The following is a 20,366-nucleotide window of genomic DNA, read 5'->3' as shown; positions in this document are numbered from 1 at the left end:
GCGGGTTAAAAGTAAAAAAAATTGGTTGATTTTGCAATTGCAACAGCAGGGGGGTCTATGGGAAGCCACACAACAAGGAGGTAAAACAAATGTCAACACAAGGAAGGGTTACACCAAGAGAAACAATAAAATAGCAGACCACCAATGATAAAGAAACTGTAAAACAACTGGTTGGAAAACAGGCAAAAAATTAGTTATAGTAGCAGGGAGGATATAAAAGAACAGAAATCAAGGCAGACCAAGAGAGATGAAGGACAAATAAACAGATAGAGGATCAGTGAGAGAGTTAAGATAGGTTAAAGTGTTTGTTAAAGGCTCTATCAGTCCCTGTGGACTGAGGCTTGAAGAGCTGAATAATGTATGTCCGCTCCTGGAGTAATGAAGTGGAAGTGATAGGGAGGAATACGGTTGGCCTCTCAGGGCTCAACGCAAACTGTACACACTCTTAAGAGCTGCCTGTAGCCTAAACCTGTCTCCCTCTCTGCCTCTCCTGTCTCCGTCCACTTCTTTTACACACACACACACACACACACACACACACACTTACACTCGCACACTGCACAGCGGCTAAGAGGGTTAGCTTGTCTCTGTTCCCGTATCCTACATCATTGATGAGGAAGACCAGGGCATTTATAGTATCCCAGCAGCTCCAAGATCTTCCATGAGGCTCTTATTAGACAGGAGCAGAAGAGCAGCAGATAGCATGGCTGCTGCTCAGTGGACAGACAGGTACTCGGTGTTGGCAGCCTTGTTTGTGGATCAGATCGAGCCTGGTTTGCACTTGTACTCGGTCGGTGCTATTGTGCTTAACAAGAGACAGCCGCTGTAGGTCGTGTCTTGTGTTGAAAAGAAAGGGCTATTTTCTTTCCTCATGATCCATTTATTGCTTGTCCTCCTCTGTCCTCTTCTTTCTCTATGAGTATAAACGCTGTGAGCAGACGAAGTGTTTTAACAAAGATCCCAAAGCACACAGACGTTAGATGGATAACTGTCTTATCTTTTGTTGTTGTCCGCTTTAAAGAGGACGTTACAGAAACAGTTTGTCATTTTGAGAATCACTTTTATAGTCTGAGTTAGAAGAGAAGATCAATACCACTTTCTTATGTATGTGCTAGGCTAAGCTAACCAGCTTGGTAACAGGGGGAAACTGCTAGCCTGGCTCACCAATTAATATGTTATATCTCGTGTAACTTCCAAGAGTCTTGTCTTGTCTCTGAGGTTGCTAAGCAACCAGCATGGACTCCAGGAAGTCACTATGCTGGCTGAGAAATAGTCCGGCACCTAATGCCATATTTACATCATTTTGTTCAAACCTCAATTACAGGGGAACAACACAGAATGTCAACAAACTGGTGGCAAAATAGTTGCAAAGGTACAATTGCAGTCAAACTGACATAAAACCCTATTTTAGCACTAATGCAATTAATTCAGTTCATTTCAAAGGACCTGATTGACTGGCTAGGATTTCAATGATGTGACTCTTGGAATAATGCATGAATGGAGGTTTTTCTTCCAATTCTGTTGACATTATTTGCATAATATAGTCAGTTTTACATCACCAGGCTACACTGCCGGGCAGTTGCTATGCTAGGCTAGCGGGCTGCCAGTGATTAGAATCATATTGAACACATATGAGATTGAATAAGAGCATATTTTGCCAAATATCAACCAATCCTTTATTTTATTTATAATTTTTTTTTACCAGAAGACTATTCATGGGACCATTTCCTCTCCACTCTAAGTGGCCAAAATGAAAACAATAAAATCATGTTTTTACTCAGATTGTTGGAAGCACTCTTCAGCACCACCCGATAATATATTTTTGTGGAAAAGCTAAACCCAAGACGAAGGCTCAAAAAGCATCTACATGTTAAACAGTGATTAAAATTGCATAGATCTCAGACTTTAAGGTAGACAATATTCAAATGCGGCGCACTGTGATTGAAAGAACTTGTGATTGGAGTTGTTTGGCCCTCTTTTCCAAACACTTTCCGCTCTGCCTAGCCCTCCTCCTCCTCTCACATTAACATGCTTCTATCATTAACCCCTATGCCCCACCTACTGCATAATGGCTAGAGCTGGATGCGGGAAGGAGAGAATAAGTATGTGTTTCCTTTCTTTCTTTTTTTTTTTTTTTAGAGGAGCATCTTAAATGAATGATTGATGCTAGGGGAGCAAGATCAGAAAGATATAATCACGGTCTAACGAACTCAGAGCCTTAAGAAATATATACTGGAGGAATGCCATAAATTTATAAACACACTATATATTAATATTATAGGAGTCTATTGAATATTCAAAAAGAGGGAAATAACATAATCTATCCACCTCCATGTGCAATGCTTTATATTCTTTTTGTAAATGTAACAAAAGCTTGGGAGATAAACCCTGTCTCAACGATGTCTGCTCATTCATCTATACCTCACCAAGTCATTTTCCACATAAACTATATGAAACCAAGATTAAACAAAGTCATGTTCATTGTCAGTGGCTAAACAAATTGCCATTCTCTGTGAGTGACATGTGTTTTGTGTGAAAATGTGCAACGCCAGTGTGGGGAGATAACTTCATTTCCAAGCTTTGAGCACAGATGAGGGAGAGACAGTTAGTCCGTGTTCAGTATATGAGCACCTTTCACGGGACAAATGGAATGTCAATCAAGCTCCGGTACACAGATGCCTTCTCCCCGGTGGGGCCCGAGATGCTTTCTGGTGATGCAGCTCTGTTGTTCCAGCCCTACTCCGGGTGCACTGGGAATATTTTGTCCTTTTACCCCTCCACATCCCCTCGCTCCATTTCAGATCCCCTGACTATTAACGATTTCTTCTGCTCCCCAAGTTTGCCTCCTTAGGCTTTCCCTCCTTTCCACATCCATTTCTTCATGTTGGATTTCCTGAAGTTTCTTACCTGTCTCTCCTTTTGTCACTCATTTCTGCTTTCTCTTCATAACCTCTCATGGATTTCCCATTTTGATTCTCCCCTCCACGTCCTCCAAAATAAGGGACTGTACAAAAATGATTAAGGTGGGGAGAGGAGATGACTCTTATATTAATTTTATAAAAAATAAAGAACCTCCCTGACATTATCAACATTTTCTTTAGACCCATTTCTTGACCTAGAAAATAAACTCTATAGACCCCTTTAAAATATCTCAAAATAATGGAAAAAATAAAAACAAGCTGCTAATTAAACAGTCACAGAATGACTGAATCGTGAAAAGGCAGCTGCTCTCTGGACTTCATGTTATATCGCACCCAATATGCAATCCTGTCTCCTAGAAATTACATTTACATACAACAAACTTGAAACAACAAATAATTTTTTTATGGAAACTTAAAATGAACATAATGAGGAAATGTTGTTAAGTAACTATTGGTCAAGTTGAAAACCTGCTGATAGTGAACATATCAGTAAAATGTTCACTGACAACATATTTCATTTGTATCCCCCCCAAAAATATTCAGTCTTGCAATCTTAACATTTACCTGAAACCACAGTCTTTCCCTAATGTTAACTAAAGTGCTTTTGTTGCGCAGACCAAGCTTTCACAGCAGTCTGGTTGCAAACTCAGGACTCTGGAGACGAAGTCCTGCGCTCAGATGTAGTGCTTGATTGACTCCAAACATAAACCAGCCAACGATTATAATTCTCATCACAATGTAATTAGGAAAACAATATACATAATTTCTAGGAGACAGGGTTGGTCTGAAGTTTCCAAAGCACACTGTCAAATATCTCTGACACCCAGGTTTGTGATGTAACCATTTGATCAATTTGAATTTTACAATAAACCTTAAACGATGAATCTGGGATGAGGACCAAATTAAAAGACCCTTCCGAGCTAACTAACCTCCCTTCACCAAAGACAAATACCTCTTCCTTCTCTGACTCCCTTCTTCCCACTAATAATTTTCATACAGTCCCTAATTCTGTTCCTGTGTCTCTTATCACTCTACCCCTAAAATTCTTTACTTCTGCCATTTTTCCACAAATGTATTCAATTATTTTTAACACCACAAGTTCCCCATGCCTTTTACACTTGCCCTGGTCTTCATCACCCCCTACCTCCATAAAAAATGAATGAAGATCTAAAGGTGGATTGAAAAGAAAATTAGAGGAATGTTTCCACTTCAACAGGACAGCTTAAGACTTTATTATTAAAAACATGACAAGCCATTCAGTTGGTAAAGGTGCTTACTCAAGGGAATGCAGAGAGTGTTTATTCTTTGATTAATTTGCTTGGAGGAGACCTGAAATTTCCCCACTCATGAATATGTGGATGACAGGGAGATTTCTCCGCGGTGACAAGTTATCTAAACTACAGGGCAAAACGATTATGCTAATATCAGGTTGTAGTCATCAATCATCTCGTGTCAATGTGGTGTCAAGGCATCACGTTCCTGATCCCCCCTCTGGCCATAGCACTGTGTGTGTGTAGGAGTGTGTTTGTGTGGGTGTGTGTTTATTTGGAAAGGAGAATTGATCACTTTCTCATTATGCCTGGGGACTGTTGGGGGGGGTTGCACTTGCGCGTGCGTGGAGCTGTTCTCATGGATAAGAGCTGATAGAAAACTGGGAGGGAATTAATTAGGTGAGTTTCTTCATCTTGATATGAACACCGGGCTACACACACAGAGTCCGGGCTGACGTCAGAGAGACGCGCCTTAAAACCAAAGAGCGCATCACAGGGAGATGCATGGTTTGATCAAACAGACACACACACACACACACACACACACTCGCTTTGGATTGTAAGATAGCAGTGGTACTGAAGAAGCTGCAGCAGCTGGGTGGATGAGACGGAACTGCAAGAAGTTACTTTTAAGGGTGTTAATCGTGATGCGTAAAATGAAAGTGGTGCGTAATTGTCTGCATGAGCTCATTTGGATAAGGTGGTAGATGATATCAACATTTTAAAAACGGAAAAGTTGACTGGCAAACTAGCTCTGAACTAGTGTCAGAGGCAAAAGTCTACCCTTGGCACGGATGCTGTTGGATGTCGCCCCGGATCTGCGCTCCTGCTTCTGTCTCTTTGATCTCATTTGAGCCATGGCTTACTCTCCGCTGGGATACTCCTACTCCACCACACCGCAGGTACAGTCAGTGTTTCTAGCGTATTCTTTTTGTCCTTAAAGTTATTATAAATGATAAATTATAGAATGCTACACTGTCAAAATATCCACGAACATGTAACTTGTTATCTTCAGAACATCAATAGCACGCCAGTGTTTATTCTCATGGCATTTCCAACTTTTCTTCTAAAAATATCTGAAATCAGAACCCAGATCACAAGAATAAAAGAAATACGAAAGAACACGGGACTTGAAAAGCTAGACTTGTAATGCAGACTTTTTTGCAGTGTAAACATCTTAATACCTTTTTCAACTTTTTCTCGGTAGTGTAAAAAATACCTTTCAAAATATTTCTCACTGATGATATAATGGGACAAATAAGATTAATTCTGCAATTTTCGTGCCAAAGTTTTTGATGACCTCCAGCTCTCTGGCCGGTTGTCTGGAGCCGGGAACTCCTCCGTCACACCCGGTGCTGCGCTCCCCGAGCCACCAGCTCACCTCTGGCACCGGCATTGGAGTGTACAGCGGCCCTTATCCAAAGAGCCAAGGTTACTATAACACCTGCACCAGCGACGCCACCGCCCTCTATACGAGAGTAAGTTTCACATTTCACTTATAGTTTGTTATTATTGACATTTTACCTTTATTTAAAAATGCGTAACTGCGCACATTGCCACTAATTTTGGTAGACATGCGAGGGAAGAAAGGTTGAAAAATAAATAGTGACCCTGTTATTGTTGTTATTGTGAAGATGCACATTTTCTAGAGTGATAAAGGGATATTATATTCATTTAATAAGAAAGTAAACACAGACGATTTAAGTCACTCTTTAGTATCAGAGTTCATTCCTTTGAAAATATGTTGGAATATTTTAATGATTCTGATTAAGCATGTACTTACATCAGTTATTTGCAAATATTTCCAGGGGCCACTAGATCCCAAAGACGGAGCTGCATCTGTGCATGTGGGGACATCTCAGACTCCTGCCTACTATCCCTATGAATATACATTTGGACAGTATCCCTATGACAGATATGGGTAAGTCAAAGTCTGCATATTGATAGTGCTTTTATTTTTCTTAAATTAAACTGTATGCTGTCACTTCAAAACTGTACATCAGACATCCTCCACTTCGGCCTGCTAACTCCCTGATGAAAAATATTTTTAGTGTTTCTAGCAACTTCTTAGTGACCTCATATTCTTTACTGTCTTGGCAGCATTACATATTACACACTAACTATTATATCTTTACTGGGATTCAGTGTCCAGTGAACTGGTACAGTGTTATATGTTCTTTTATTGTACTTTATTGTCCGTCTCATAAGACATCATTAATATGTGATTTAAAGTCAATAGTTGAGAGAGGCCTTTCTATATGGCAAATGTCTTATTTTTGGTATGGCGTAGCTAAATATAATTTCCATTCTCACCATTTGGCTCAGGTACTCCTGCTCTGACGGCGCTTCCCGTCGTAAAAATGCCACCCGAGAGACCACCAGCACACTAAAGGCTTGGCTGCAGGAACACCAGAAGAACCCCTACCCCACAAAGGGAGAGAAGATAATGCTTGCTATCATTACCAGGATGACGCTTACCCAGGTAGATTTTAGCAAAATATTACAGATTTAAGGGCACTCGGGGTGGCAAGTTTAGTTTTCCTTCAATCAGTTTCCGGCAGCGTTCAATTATTTGCTTTACTTATTTCACATTTTCTCTTACCCTTTTCCCTCCCTACCTTTCTTCTATTCAATGTTTTGCCTCTTCCTTCCCTTGTCTTCTCTTCACTCATGTATATTGTCTTCACCTGTTCATTCCTTCCCTCCCTCAGGTGTCTACTTGGTTTGCAAATGCACGCAGAAGGCTGAAGAAGGAGAACAAGGTGACGTGGTCGCCACGGGCTTGTAAAAGCTCTGATGACCGAGGTTGTGATGATGACAGTGATGAAGCTGAGAAGCCACTTAAAAATGACAAAGACCTTCCTGGTGAGCAGGACCTAAATCAATCTGTCAGCAAATTTTGCATGTTTCAAGGTTTGCCCAAAGTTTGATTAGCGTGCACAGACTTAGTGTTATCCATATCATTCATTATTGCAGACCAACAGTGTGCAGACCTGCAGAGTGACCTTGAGGACTTCGACCTTCTGGAGTCAGATGGTTCTGACTGTGAACCGAAGCCACAGTTTCTTTCCGAGGACAATGACGCAAACCCAAACACAGACCTCCCACATGGGCATCTCACACACAACCCAGACCCACTGCACGGAAAAGAGAGATTGTCCCCAGACTGCCCCAAACTTTCACCAGTCCAACAGCAAAACAACACCTTCTATCCTAATCCAGACCTCCGAAGCAGAGATAACAAGCCGAAAATTTGGTCCATTGCTCACACTGCTGTATCTTTGGATGCCAGCTTGCAGCCAGAATACCCTCCCTGTATGCTGTCGTCAACTGGGTCCTCCTCTCCTGGGTATCCATCAAATATGGCGCTAACCAAGGCAGACAGGCAACAGGAATCACCAGTCGCTACGCTCAGAGAATGGGTGGATGGAGTTTTCCACGGTCCTCCTTTCCAACAGCCCAAACCAGCTGAGGTGTGGAAAGGCTTAAATGATGCCGTGATAGACAGCAGAACATCTGGACAATCCTTTGAACTTGTTAGGCCTACGTCATCTTTGTAGTCCAACCTACACACCATCGACGGAATATTTCAAAGACTGTTGGAGTTAAAACTCTATATTTTGTTGTTGTGACCAATTGACCACTCGCTAAGCCCCACTAAGCTTTCCATTCTGGCACATATGCAGTTTACAGTGATAATGCTGGCACATTTACCAATACATTTTTGAAAAAATGGGATTCTAGACAGAGGCAGACAAAAGTAGGTTTCTTTTTCCTAACTTGTAACAACAAGTTAATTTTGCCATCTGAAATGAAAACTTTGGTGGCAGAGTTTATTAGCTCTATGTAGCCAGCAAATTAAGCTAATGTTATCTGAATGAGTTCATTATAAAACCTGAACCTTGTAACAAAGGGGTCTTAAATATGCTTGTTGGCTACATACTTCACAGACTTTTAAGACTGAGGCTAAAGCTTCATGGCCTAGGCAAAAAGTCAGCATATCCATAAGTTGATGATCCCCGTAGAAGACTAACCAATGTATCTGGAAAATGTAATGCTATCTCAGGTAACTTTGGCTTGGTTTGCTGGAGTGTAAACTTCCCCACATCCATTAAAGAGCAGGACATAACATTAGCCAAAACTCTAATAGAAACTGAGCCCAGTTACGATTGCTAAACAACTGTTATTTGGGGTAGGGGTTTAGCGAATGGTCAATTAACAATTTATGATCCTATTTTGGTATTTGGATAGGCCCTAACCCTCTTCCAACTAAACACATATGGGCCCCATTAATAGTCAAATGTCTTGGAGCAAACAACTGTCACCACACATGTTTCTGCAGCAAGGTTGTACGGTTCACACATATGAAAAATATACAATATTGTACACTTGCACTATAGCCTGCACATGCACTGAGTCACAAAAATAAAAGGTGTATTCCGTAGCATGGCAAAGTTCTCTGAGTGTGCCCTCATATTAGCTGTCCACTGTGCTGCAACCACTGGTATCAGTTTAGATGATGTAAATTCTGTTGAGGAATAGTGGAATATACCTCCGCAGCTTTGGATATGTGTGTGTGTGTTAGTGTTTGTGTGTGTGTGCGTGTGTTTTGAGGGAGTGAAAGGGGGGAAGTGGGTGGTATTCAGCCGTGACTAATGGAAACACACAGAGGAGGGTGCTGCTAAATTGTTAAATCGATGCCACTTCCACCTCGGCTCCGGATATAGCTGCAATCAGCGATGCGTCCCTTTTCATTAGGCGGCTTTTGACTTTGTCAACCTGGGACTGCAAGAAAATCCACCACGCACAAAATGCTTCATAAAACCTCTTAAGTAATTTTAAGTAAGTGTCACATCTTTATCCACTTCGGTGACTTTTTCATACAACCAAGAATAAGTAACATCAATGACAGAGAAGTAAGGCTGGCATCATTAGGCCTAAATTGTTTTATGAAAAATACATTTCCATCAACTTCAATTATTAAAGAAAATTTCACAAATGTATCACTGAAAACATTTAAAGCAACACTTTCTAAAACAAAGCACAACAAGAAACAGTGCGAAGTTATTTTTTTCACCCGTCTTTCTCTTCCTCCTGTTTTTCGATTTAGGAATAGTGATAAAGTATTTATCAGAACAGAGGAGGGATCTGCCTGGGCTTTGTATGGAATTAACCATTTCAGATTAAATAATTCAGGATGAATTCAACCGAGAATTTCATTCTGTTTCTGCCTCATAAATAAGTTAGATTTCAGATGATAAATAATGACATCTGACTTCTTATTTCTGTAAAGTTTTCTTTCTTGCACTCGCTGTCCGACAGGATCTCATTGTGGTTGGCTGCAAATATATTTTTTATATTTTAGCTCAAATTTTTCCTTTTTTTCTATCTAAGTTTAATGCACTAGAAATGATACAATTTTTGTTTCGTTTAAAAAAAAATCTTGAGGTGGATTTGACTTCAAAAGAAGAGGTGGTGGTGTCATGAAGGATACTGGCAGTCAGATAAGAGGTTGACCCAGTGCTGAGTAGGGTTAAGAGATATAAGGTTATGCTTGTTCTCACCCTTAGCTGTTTGAAACATGTCTTGTCTCTTGGGTGCAGAGCACGGGGAAAACTGCAAAAGTACATATACACACTGCAATGTAGTGTTAAGCATGAAATCTGATCTAACTTTGATACAAAAAGTTAAAATAAGGTTCATGTTCACATGTTTTCAGTGTAAATTAAGAATTTTCTTGAATCCAGTGTTCTACCCTTTTCGTTTTTTTTCAAAATAATGGCATTTGTTTTTAGAGAATCACACCAATCTGTAATATGATCATGTAGTTATTTCATTCAGTTTAAGTTTTTATTTCATCAATAATCCACCAAAATTATTTGTTTTGTTTTACATTTCAGAGTAGACTTAACCTGATCTTTAAAACTTTAAAAGCTCTTTTTTTTCGGGCCACATGTGGGCAGCGGAAATAAGCGAACACTAACATATTATCACCTTTTAAGACGATATGGTGAACTCGTTAGCAGTTGCCTGTTTACACATCCAGCAGACGTGGAGCAACAATAGCATTTATTTGAACCATTTGGAGGCAAGTTTCTATACCCGATAGATGCTAAGTCCAATATTCCCTCTCCTTTTTGCTCTGTTTTTGGTCTCCACCAATTCCTGAGAAAAATATCTGGCTCTATAGCCACTCCACTATGTTCACCAGCTAGTCAGTTACCTGTGTCTATCTGCTGTTTAGTCCTTCTGATCAGTTCTGGAAAAGAATTGCTACCTGCTGCAGCCCAAAAATCCAAAACAATGAGATGAAAGACGCTACAGATCTCTGTGTAGCTGAGGGGAATTACAGACACGAGTGATAATTCTCTGTGGGTTCATCCTTATGAGCAAAGTCACATATTACACATGATCATTTTATCCATTGCTATTATAAAAATATTCATTATAGTCACTTTGAGAGAATCCCCAAATTCTGTCTATGTTCTTCATATGGAGTGATTATTTCACTGTGTTTGCAGAAAATGTAATTTATTTATTAGTAATTGACAAAACACTAACATTTTAAAATGGATATTTTTTGATGCAAGTACAGTCAACCTAAACTTCAAAAAAATCTATTTTTTACTGTTAAATTATTAAATCACACTACAAGGTCTTCCAAATAATTCCTTTTAAAGAAAATGTTAAAATGGTGGTGTGAACTTTATAATTAGTGAAGCACAATTATGTTGCAAAACACTGTCAAAACCAGGACTATGACAGATTTTTGACTAGTTAATTTATATTTCCTCTTGTGAAGGTTGCCCTCCATCCCTTTTAACCATCTATCCATCTTCCTCCACTGACCTCTCACACTTTTTCCCTCCTTACTCCTCCAGCCATCTTCTCTTCATCCTCGTTTCCTTCCTTAAACCCAAATCCTGTTCCCCGTCCTCCAAACCCCCCATCCCCCTCTCGTCTTGCCTCCCTCCCTCCCGCTATCCCTCCACTCGTCTCACCTCACCTCTGTCTGCTCTTGACACACAAGTGAGCCACTCAACAGCCAGTCTGACACGAAGGCCTGCTCCCTGGGCCATATAATGTGATTAAGCCTCAGTGTGTTGCTGTACAGGTCGGGGAATGTTAGAGTTGCTGTTTACTTGTCTGGCTCACATCACCAGCAGTTATTTGGCCTTTTATGTCTTATGGGAAAATTGACACAAATTTGATAGGCAAGGGACTTTTTTTCCACTCAGAACTCAAAAAAGTAACCCATGAATGTTTTGCTTAAATTAATTGCTCAAATCAGTCAATCTGTACTTTGTGGCCCTCTTTTCCGAATCACTTCTACTCTTTAAGATTTCAGATGTAATGTCTGCACAGGAAGTATTGACAACTTCAAATTACTTGCCTCTGCACCCTCCGTCTGACACCTATTTCCTTTCAACACTGTCTGTGTCTCTGCCGCTTACTCAAATACACACACACGAACACACACACGAACACACACACACACACACACAGCCACACACACAGCCACACACGCACCCTGGCATACATATACACACAGTTCTAAGTCTCTTGCGTCTTGTCACACACACTTTGGTTTCCGGGGCTATCAAAGTGCTGAGTGCAAACTCTCTCCTCCAAAAACTGTCACATGTCGCCAGAGGTGTCTCGCTCCCTGCGGTAACCCTCTGAGCTCCTGGCACAAGAACAAGTCATTATTTCCATGGTAAAGGTCAGAAGCTCTGTCACCTGACTCTAAAGTGGAGCTGAGTGGAGTCGCCCCGAGACAACGACCAAAGGTCAGTTTTCTGTGTTGCCTCTCGTACAGTAAGTATGGATTTGAGGAGGACGGGCTGCTCCCAGATCTGCCTATGAGCTCTTTTTGGTCACAGTGGCTTCCAGACATGGAGGTTCAGATAATTGGCTGCAGGGAGCTCCATAATGAGCCTGGGGGTCTGTAATATGACACATCTTCAAGGAGAAATATTTTAATAGGGCAATTACGGCGACGAGGAGGATGTTTTGTGTAGAGTGAGTGATTGTTGTGGAGGGGTGCTGTGTTAAGGAATTCAATGGCATTTAACTCCATTATCTATTGTGTGGCTCAGTAGTGAAGAGATTTTCAATATGATTACAGTCTCATTTGAGCTTATTTTTGTCTGAATGGTCTGACCCAACAGAGCAGGTCACAATATGCTTAAGAGTTGCATTTGCAATTATTATCCAATATTATGCAGAAAGAAAGTGGGTAACTGGATGTAGCCATAGATCCCTCAGGTGATTTGACAGTTTAAGGTGGAACCCATGAATGAGTCTGTCTGCAAATTGGTCAAATCCAACTTTAGAATCTGGAGTTGCTTGACATATATGATGTTAAAGGATTTTCTATTATTCTGGCCGGTGCATTTAAGAGCAGTGAATAATTAAACGCTGCGGTTAAATCCAGCACAAAAACACAGCACTGTTTAATTCAGCACAATTCATATGCTCAGTTTCATCTGAAGATTTTGCCCCCGGCAATGCCTCCAACTCAACCAACCACCACCTCTGAACCACTCAGACTTACCAACCGCAAGAGCAACCAGTCAGCTCTCTGACACTGACCCGGCTCGCCTGCCTCATTTTAACAATACACCTCTCTCCCCTTCAATCATCCAAAGTGGTCTGACTATAGATGAGGTTAACTACAGCATAAGCCTCACTTCCAGGAGTCACCAGGGCCAATTATATCAGCCTGACTACTCTTCCCAACCTGAGCTCTATGGTGTGGAAAATGCAGTTCCACTGGCTGCATCACTGGGGACAGAACAGGCTAGTGCTGTCTGGAGCCTGAGCCAAGCGCAGGCCAATTTGGCATGCAGAGGTCTATGGAGAATAAGCCTGATGAAATATATATATGATCTTCTTCAAACATGTATTGTTCCGCGCTACTGTGTCTTATCAGGCTGGCTCCCTCCTGATGTCTTCCAGGCTTGGCAGAGCGAGACTCTACAGCGCAGATTGTGTGGGGCCGATGCACAAGGAATGCTAAGGTTCTCTCTACAGTAAACAGTAGGATGAGCTATATCTGGCCTGCCTATTGATGAAAGCAAGTTCAAAGTACTGCAATCACAAGACATCAGGTATTCATGTATTCCAAGATGCAGGAAATAAATAATCTCACTCGTGCAGATAACAATAGAGCAGATGATATTTCTAAGGTGCAGTGCAACGCTCATCAGCGGTTTTATTATAGTCCAGAACAATTAAAGCTTTATTACATATAATCCCTTTTACTGCCTGCTCTAAAAACAAATAGCTTTGGTTTGTGCAATAAAAGATCATGTCTTAAACTTGGCTTTTATTTCTGTACACAACAGCCTCACAGTGTAGGACAACAAAGCACATCTACAGAACACTGCTGACCTCTGCCTGTCACAGTGGGGAACTGCATCCAGCATTTCATAATAATAAACCCACTATCCCAGAATTACTCAGCTGCACAGCGGTCCCATCAAGTGGGCACGTGAAATCTCTCATAAAAACAACACTCATGTTGTCACACAAATATGTACATATGCTTTTAATTGTGGACGCATACAGTACTATGCAGATGTGTTGGAACACTGATTTCAGAAGGCTTCATAAAGAAGAACGCACACTCAGACAGACAGACAAGATATAATTTATTAACCAATATGGCAAATTATACAGAGAAGCAAAGACGGAGGAAATGTTTCAGTGATGATGCTTCTGCTTGAACTGTAATCCACAGTAGCCACATGTGCCCACTTTTGTGTCTTTATCCTGGAGAAAGTGACAGAAAATTATAGAGTTAGAAGCTGTAATTTGGGACCCTTGCATAATCTGTTACAGTGATTGCAGAATATTCCAGCAAAAGAAACATTAGAGATTAAGTTGTCGGAGTAAGGCCATAATCCATGGTCGAATAATTCTAAATTTTGATTAGATTAAACTTTATTGTCATCGCACAGAGTACAGGTACTGAGACAATGAAATGCAGTTTAGTATCTAACTAGAAGTGCAAAAAGCAGTAAAGAGCAGAGTAATGTACCACTTGACTATTAAAGCAAGAACATTAATACTCTCCTTTTGAGATACAAGCACCTTACTCAGTGGGTTCATTCATATACATATTCAATACATGTGTCCAAATATCATACATTTGCATGCACTTTAAGAGTATCCTGGTTATTTTCAGGCTTCTGCAGTACCCCATTTTCTTAAACATTACATAATAAAAAAAAAGTGTTGGCATTGGCGTCTTCTAATATCACTGAGTGAATAATAATGCTTGGATCAGGTGTTTATGCGTTTCATTGTATTCCAGTCTGCAATCTGACTAAATGCTCTGAGATTATCTAAAGAATTGATTGAATCTCAAATATACCTGTGAAATAAACTCAAATATACCTAAATGTGCATTAAACCAGAAAAACACTTCACAGCAACCAAATTATTGGCTGATGGTAAACGAAGATTAAACAGCCACTGTGGTCACAGAAGGGCCGATAAAGGCACTGGTTGGACTTGGGGGTTTTGTCCATGGATAAATGGAGCACTTTCATCATATTAGTGTTTGCAGGCTCTTACCAGGTTGATGAAGACTTTGGGGTGGCCCAGGGCTCCTCCACCTCCATCACAGGACACCACTCTGGCCTCAACCTCACTCACCGGCTCCTCTGCCACCAATTTGATGGCAAAGTTCTGATTCACCTTGACGCAAACAATGGGAATTTTGTCATTATCGGCTCAGTAAAATATGAGGTTTATATAGGAGAGAGGTTAGCTACACAAAGTGTTCACGAACACTCTCAGGGTAGTTGACTATAAATTAAATGACCAATTACATATTTCCATACACCAGTGATGCACACTGAGAGTCTTATTGCTTCATAATTGTTACATTATTACACCTCCAAGAACAAACTTAGATGTAACTGATTACATATAAATTAGCTATCTGAGCTTTATGATGCTTGTTTGTCAGTTCTTACCTCTTTCTGCCTGCCAACGAATCTGGCTCTCCTGGGATCATTTTCATCATACACCTGAGAGAAACACATGAACTTTATGGAAGGAATTCAAATGTAAAAGGGGAACGAAAAGAGGTTGTCCGATAATGGGCGCAAGTTCATGGACCTACAAGCTACACTGACACAAGGCTAAGCTAATGTTAGCCACCCAGCAATACCGTAACGACGTAGAGACTCGACGGGGATTTTGAAGCGTACCTGGCCGGTGTGAGTGATGGGCTCGCCGGTGCTGGAAACCTCGAGGCTGTAACGGTGAGCAGGTACAGCAGACAGCTTCAGAGGTGAAACAAGCACCTTAACATTTTTACTGAAGGACAGAAGTCTACCCACTGCGGCCGCCATGTTTACAACAACCTGTTTTCCCAAGCTGCCTTGCAGAGAATGCTTCTAGTAATGAGTATTGGGCTTCCCGAGTTTTGCCTCGCAGGTTCAAAGTACGGCTATAGTTCGTATCACCCCCAACAGGCTTTCCAGTTATGTCCATATATTTAGGAATGTATTATTAAAAAAAAGAAGGAGTGAGACATTTTGGACTTACGCTCTGCTAATGGTAACGGAACAAAGCCGGAGAGGGAAACTTCCTGAGAGGCCAAACTGAGGGCATTAAAGTCAATTGGAAACCGGAAGCACTTGTATCCTCTCCTCCCAGGCAAGAACAGCATAGCGGTCGTGTTGTGGCGATTAACACGCTACATTCAGGGACATAGCCCCTGTTTTAAACCTTCACGGAATCTCAAAAGGGTTTGTTCACATTTTAAATTTTGTGATACGACTGTGTAATGTTGGAAACTAATACTTCTGCCGTTTTTATGTCTGGTATTGGCGCTAGCAGGTCAACCGTGACACGCTCGTCTCCTTGGCGTGTTGCTATGCCACAGTGGCACGGGGCAGTAGTCGTTACACTGTGGCAGCTTTTAAACATGTTAGCTGTTAGGCTCCATGGGATCTGGATATATAGGGGTAGAATAGTTTGCACATTTTGATGATTCATAAAATAGCTTGTGACTCTACTAGGGTGCTTATGTTTATATTGCTAAATTGAACATGTTGGGTATGATTACATGCAGTAGTTAGTCTGAGAAAGATTTGTGTAATGTGATGAACAAGCATTTCTTTCACATAAGCTTAGAACAACATGACATCAACCAAACCCTGACTGAAAGTAGAGTTTTATTTAGTACAGTATGCACAATGTGCACATTTTGCACCTGTAATTGGATATGAATGCTCTCTCTCTGCCCCCCTTCGCAGCCTTTGCCACCATGACGCCCCTCCTCTTGAAGCGCCTGGCTACCTCCCTGATTTGCCAAGTGGCCCAGATGAGCCGGTTAAATCTGACCTCACCAGCAGCTGGTGCTTACAGATGTCTCTGCACCCTCACCACAGCTCCCCGCACACTGCTGCTGTCATCAGCCAGAATCAGCTCCATCCAGCCGCCCTTGCCTGGCTCTTCTGCTCGCTGTGGGCCGTCTCTGTTGGGACAGTGTCAGCATCTTCCCTGTGTCCAGCCCTCTGCAGGGATGAAAACCAAGTCTGCCTTGAAGAGGCGATGCAAAGACTGTTTCTTTGTTCGACGGAGGGGACGTTTGTTTGTGTTCTGCAAGACAAATCCGAGACACAAGCAGAGGCAGGGCTAAAATGTTGATTTAGAAGTTTTCTTTGATATGGTGAATATTTAGAAGAACTGTGCTGCGTTAATAAATTGTTTGGCTTAAGTTTGTGCAAAACTCCTCTTCCATTTGCCTCTTAACAGCAATAGCCCGAAATACATATTTTTTTCATAGTAAAAGAAACTGAATTAGAGCATTCTGTTAACTATCATTTTCTGAAACTTACACAACATTTCACATTTTAAGCATGGCTAACATGCGATTCATTTGAAACAAGTTTAACTTGCAAAATGATCGTATTACCTTTCTGTTAAATAAAGCTTAGTCAGTAAAGCTTTGAACATATACTGTAAAATACAGATGTATGCACAAATATTAAGTTTGACTTGAAATATAAAAATGCATTCAGCTGTTTCTCTATAGATCATTGCATAGTTTAATTATTCGTCATTTTTAAATTTTAACAAAGTAACAGCTAAGATTACAGCTAAAAACCATCTGCAAATTGGGTTACTTTATTATAAAAGTAATTGTTTTTATCCTGTTCATGAGATAGAAATGGTTGGATCTAATATTTTATCTCACCTGTTTTTATGTCTGATGCCTTTACATTGTTCTTCCACAAGAGGGAGCCATAGTCTATGCTACATGAATACAGGCTCTAACCTGCCATGTAATAATACACATGACTCCCTTTTTCCAACCACTGTTGCCCATTGTAAATGGTTCTATACACCCTGTGGTTCCTACAGATCTGTCTTTATCAGCATCTTTACAAAGCTGACTCACAAAAGTTTGAGGAAAGCAGAAAAGCTTGTATTGAAAGTTGTCAGGCTTGTTATCAGGCTTACACGCTTAAGAGGCCGTGTCAGAAACTAGCTGTTCATCCTAGTGTCTATGGCCACCTTTGTATGATTGTATTATTACTGAAAGACAGAGAAAGCACAATGTACACAACAGTGACGGACTGTATCATGCAAACCGTGCATGGAAACCTGTCTGGTTTGATAGATGTTTGGCAACAAACACTGAGCATATGACTGAAGCCCCATGTAAATAGTTTGAGCTAAAGGTTAATATTTACTGATGGAGGATGAAGGAGTAACAACACACTTGCATGTGGGGTCTTATACTATATTATTTCATCTTATTATCTGTATAATTAACTTCCGGAGAGCACAGCAGGATGGTATTGATCTAATTTTGGACAATATTCAATAGTATTTCACTGAATGGTCATGGACAAACACATCCCAGAAGCCTCTTGTGTGGCTTCAGAGCTGATAACTTACACACAGAATCCTGCCATAAGCCAAACACACGCCAGAAACTTCCAAAGATTTTACCCCACGTGCAGAATCCTGTTCTTAGCCCTGTGAGCTAGTGATATGGGCAGAGTTAAACCTGTGATAATGAGTGATCTCATCTGTGGATCAGTGAGCGACTATGTATTTGCAACTGCTAATGTTCACAATGCCAAACTGAGTGTAAATGGAGTCACTGTTGTGATGCTGGTGAGCTGAATCTCATAGGCGAGAGTGTTGATGTATGGTCCATGGAAAGGACAAGATAGATAGATAGATAGATAGATAGATAGATAGATAGATAGATAGATACTTTATTTATCCCGAGGGAAATTCAAGTATCCAGTAGCATACGAAACATACATTACATACATTAAACATACATTAAACATACATTAAACTAAAATGAAAAATAAAATAAAATTAACTTACAACACGGAAGCTACAGTAAACAGTGCAAACAGTAAGCAGTGCAAAGGGAGTGCAGATGAAGGTAGAGATTGTCCATTGTCTATTATCTATTGTCCTCCCTGCTTTGACTAAGAGCTGTTGTACAGTCTGATGGCCAAGGGGAAGAAAGAGTTTTTGAGTCTGTTAGTGGAGCTGGATTGGGTGTGCCCACTGGTGGGCGTTGTCCAGTATGGACAGCAGTTTGGCAGAAAGAAGGACCCTGGACAAACTGGTGTCCATACTGGACAACGCTCACCACCCTCTGCACAACACCTTCAGCAGGCAGAGGAGTGTGTTCAGTGGCAATTCACAAGAATTCACAGGTATGTTTACACATACCTTTTATCTTTTAATAGCAAGAATGTGGTGTTTGATGCATGTAGATTGCTTTTGTTCAATAATCTGTGATATTGGAATGGGTTTTAAAAAATACATAGGCAGGGGCATAGCACAAAATTCTGGACCCTGTACATAGGCATTCTCTATGGGCCCCTCCCTGCATCCACTGCTATTCAGGCCCTGAATACTTGGTCCCCCTTTCCCCCCATCCTATGCCCCTGTACGTAGGCCTATTATTTTGTCTTAGCTGAATTAGCTAACTGGCTACAAATATAACATAAACTAACAGATCATTGAAGACAAACAGTTAACTCGGAGCAACATGCAGGCTAATAGGCAGCCTGGACAATTATATACCAATGACAAGCAAGTGACTAGTCAATTGAGCTAAGCTAGCAGCTACAAGCTGACAAAATAATATATATTTTAACCCATTAAGTATCACAGATTGTTAAACAAAAGCAATCTAAATGCACCAAACAACGTTCTTGCTTCTTTTCTCCTTTACTAACAGTAGATGTTGTCGAGATGTCACTCTGATGGAGACTGGCCAACAGGGACATGCCTTGCATATTTCAGGTCCCGCCAACAAGATTTATCTCAATCAACACTTTTGGATTTGCAAACAAAAGTTTGACCCACATTGATACGTTTTTCATCACAGATTTATTTTACTTGAAATAAAACAACATTAGTTTTGACTGAAGTGTTGATAGATTTGCTCTCAGACCAGTCCTTTGATTGCATAATAAAGACACAAAAGTAACTCCATATTCCATCTGTGGCTTTGAGACACAACAAAGTCTGTTTATTAAATGGGCAGTTGCTGTCATCTAGAAATAAAAGACACTTGATGGGTGGATCAAATGCAAGAGGAAACTCGACTTCAAATGCAAACTGAATCTCAGTGTAGGCAAATCAACCCGAGCATCTTAAACACTCATTCCACAGTCAGTCTCAGTTCTATCATCTCCCTCTTATCGTGTGTGTGTGTGTGTGTGTGTGTGTGTGGTGGTGTTTGTTGCTCGGATTAAATGTCCACTTCTCTTCAAAAGGTTCATGTTGTTATAAAAAGATAAGCTCATTTGTTCACCCAGGTTGTGCAAATTCTGCACTTCATAAATTCACACAGTGTTGTGAGTAGGGCTGCAGCTAATAACTGTTTTCTTGACTAATCGATCAGTTGTTTGTTTCCCAAAGCCTAAGGTGATGTCCTCAAATGTCTTTTGTCCAAAACCCAAAGATATTGAATTTACTGTTCCAGAGGATTAAAGAAACCAGAAAATATTTATATTGAAGAAGCTGAATTTGGAAGTGATTAATCGATTATTAAAATAGTTGCAGATGAATTTAATAGTTGAAAAGGAATAGATTAATCGACTAAAGATTGGACAGCTCTAGTTGTGAGTTTACAGTGACTTCTCCAGTGCACAACTTGTTTAGA

At 40.7% G+C, this 20,366-nt stretch overlaps 2 protein-coding genes and 1 long non-coding RNA gene across 3 annotated transcripts; 2 read left to right on the top strand and 1 right to left on the bottom strand.

Annotated features, from left to right (window-relative positions):
• Positions 1-4,663: 4,663 nt before the first annotated feature.
• Positions 4,664-8,636, top strand: irx4b (iroquois homeobox 4b). Its single transcript, XM_051391363.1, has 6 exons — positions 4,664-5,094; positions 5,482-5,670; positions 6,001-6,113; positions 6,518-6,674; positions 6,904-7,057; positions 7,169-8,636. The coding sequence occupies exons 1-6, from the start codon at positions 5,050-5,052 to the stop codon at positions 7,750-7,752; spliced, it is 1,242 nt and encodes a 413-aa protein (XP_051247323.1). The 5' UTR covers positions 4,664-5,049; the 3' UTR covers positions 7,753-8,636.
• A 5,195-nt stretch (positions 8,637-13,831) lies between these two features.
• ndufs6 (NADH:ubiquinone oxidoreductase subunit S6) lies at positions 13,832-15,722 on the bottom strand. Its single transcript, XM_051391366.1, has 4 exons — positions 15,418-15,722; positions 15,181-15,234; positions 14,777-14,899; positions 13,832-13,969 (listed from the first exon to the last, which is right to left on the bottom strand). The coding sequence occupies exons 1-4, from the start codon at positions 15,559-15,561 to the stop codon at positions 13,901-13,903; spliced, it is 390 nt and encodes a 129-aa protein (XP_051247326.1). The 5' UTR covers positions 15,562-15,722; the 3' UTR covers positions 13,832-13,900.
• A 25-nt stretch (positions 15,723-15,747) lies between these two features.
• Positions 15,748-16,934, top strand: LOC127358354 (uncharacterized). Its single transcript, XR_007882420.1, has 2 exons — positions 15,748-15,960; positions 16,471-16,934. It is a non-coding gene; the product is annotated as an uncharacterized LOC127358354 (long non-coding RNA).
• The last annotated feature ends 3,432 nt before the right edge of the window (positions 16,935-20,366 follow it).

Source organism: Dicentrarchus labrax, unplaced genomic scaffold, assembly GCF_905237075.1.
Source record: "Dicentrarchus labrax unplaced genomic scaffold, dlabrax2021, whole genome shotgun sequence".
Lineage (NCBI taxonomy): Eukaryota > Metazoa > Chordata > Actinopteri > Moronidae > Dicentrarchus > Dicentrarchus labrax.
Note: the sequence above shows the minus strand (reverse complement) of the source record. Positions and strands in the feature narration are given on the sequence as shown.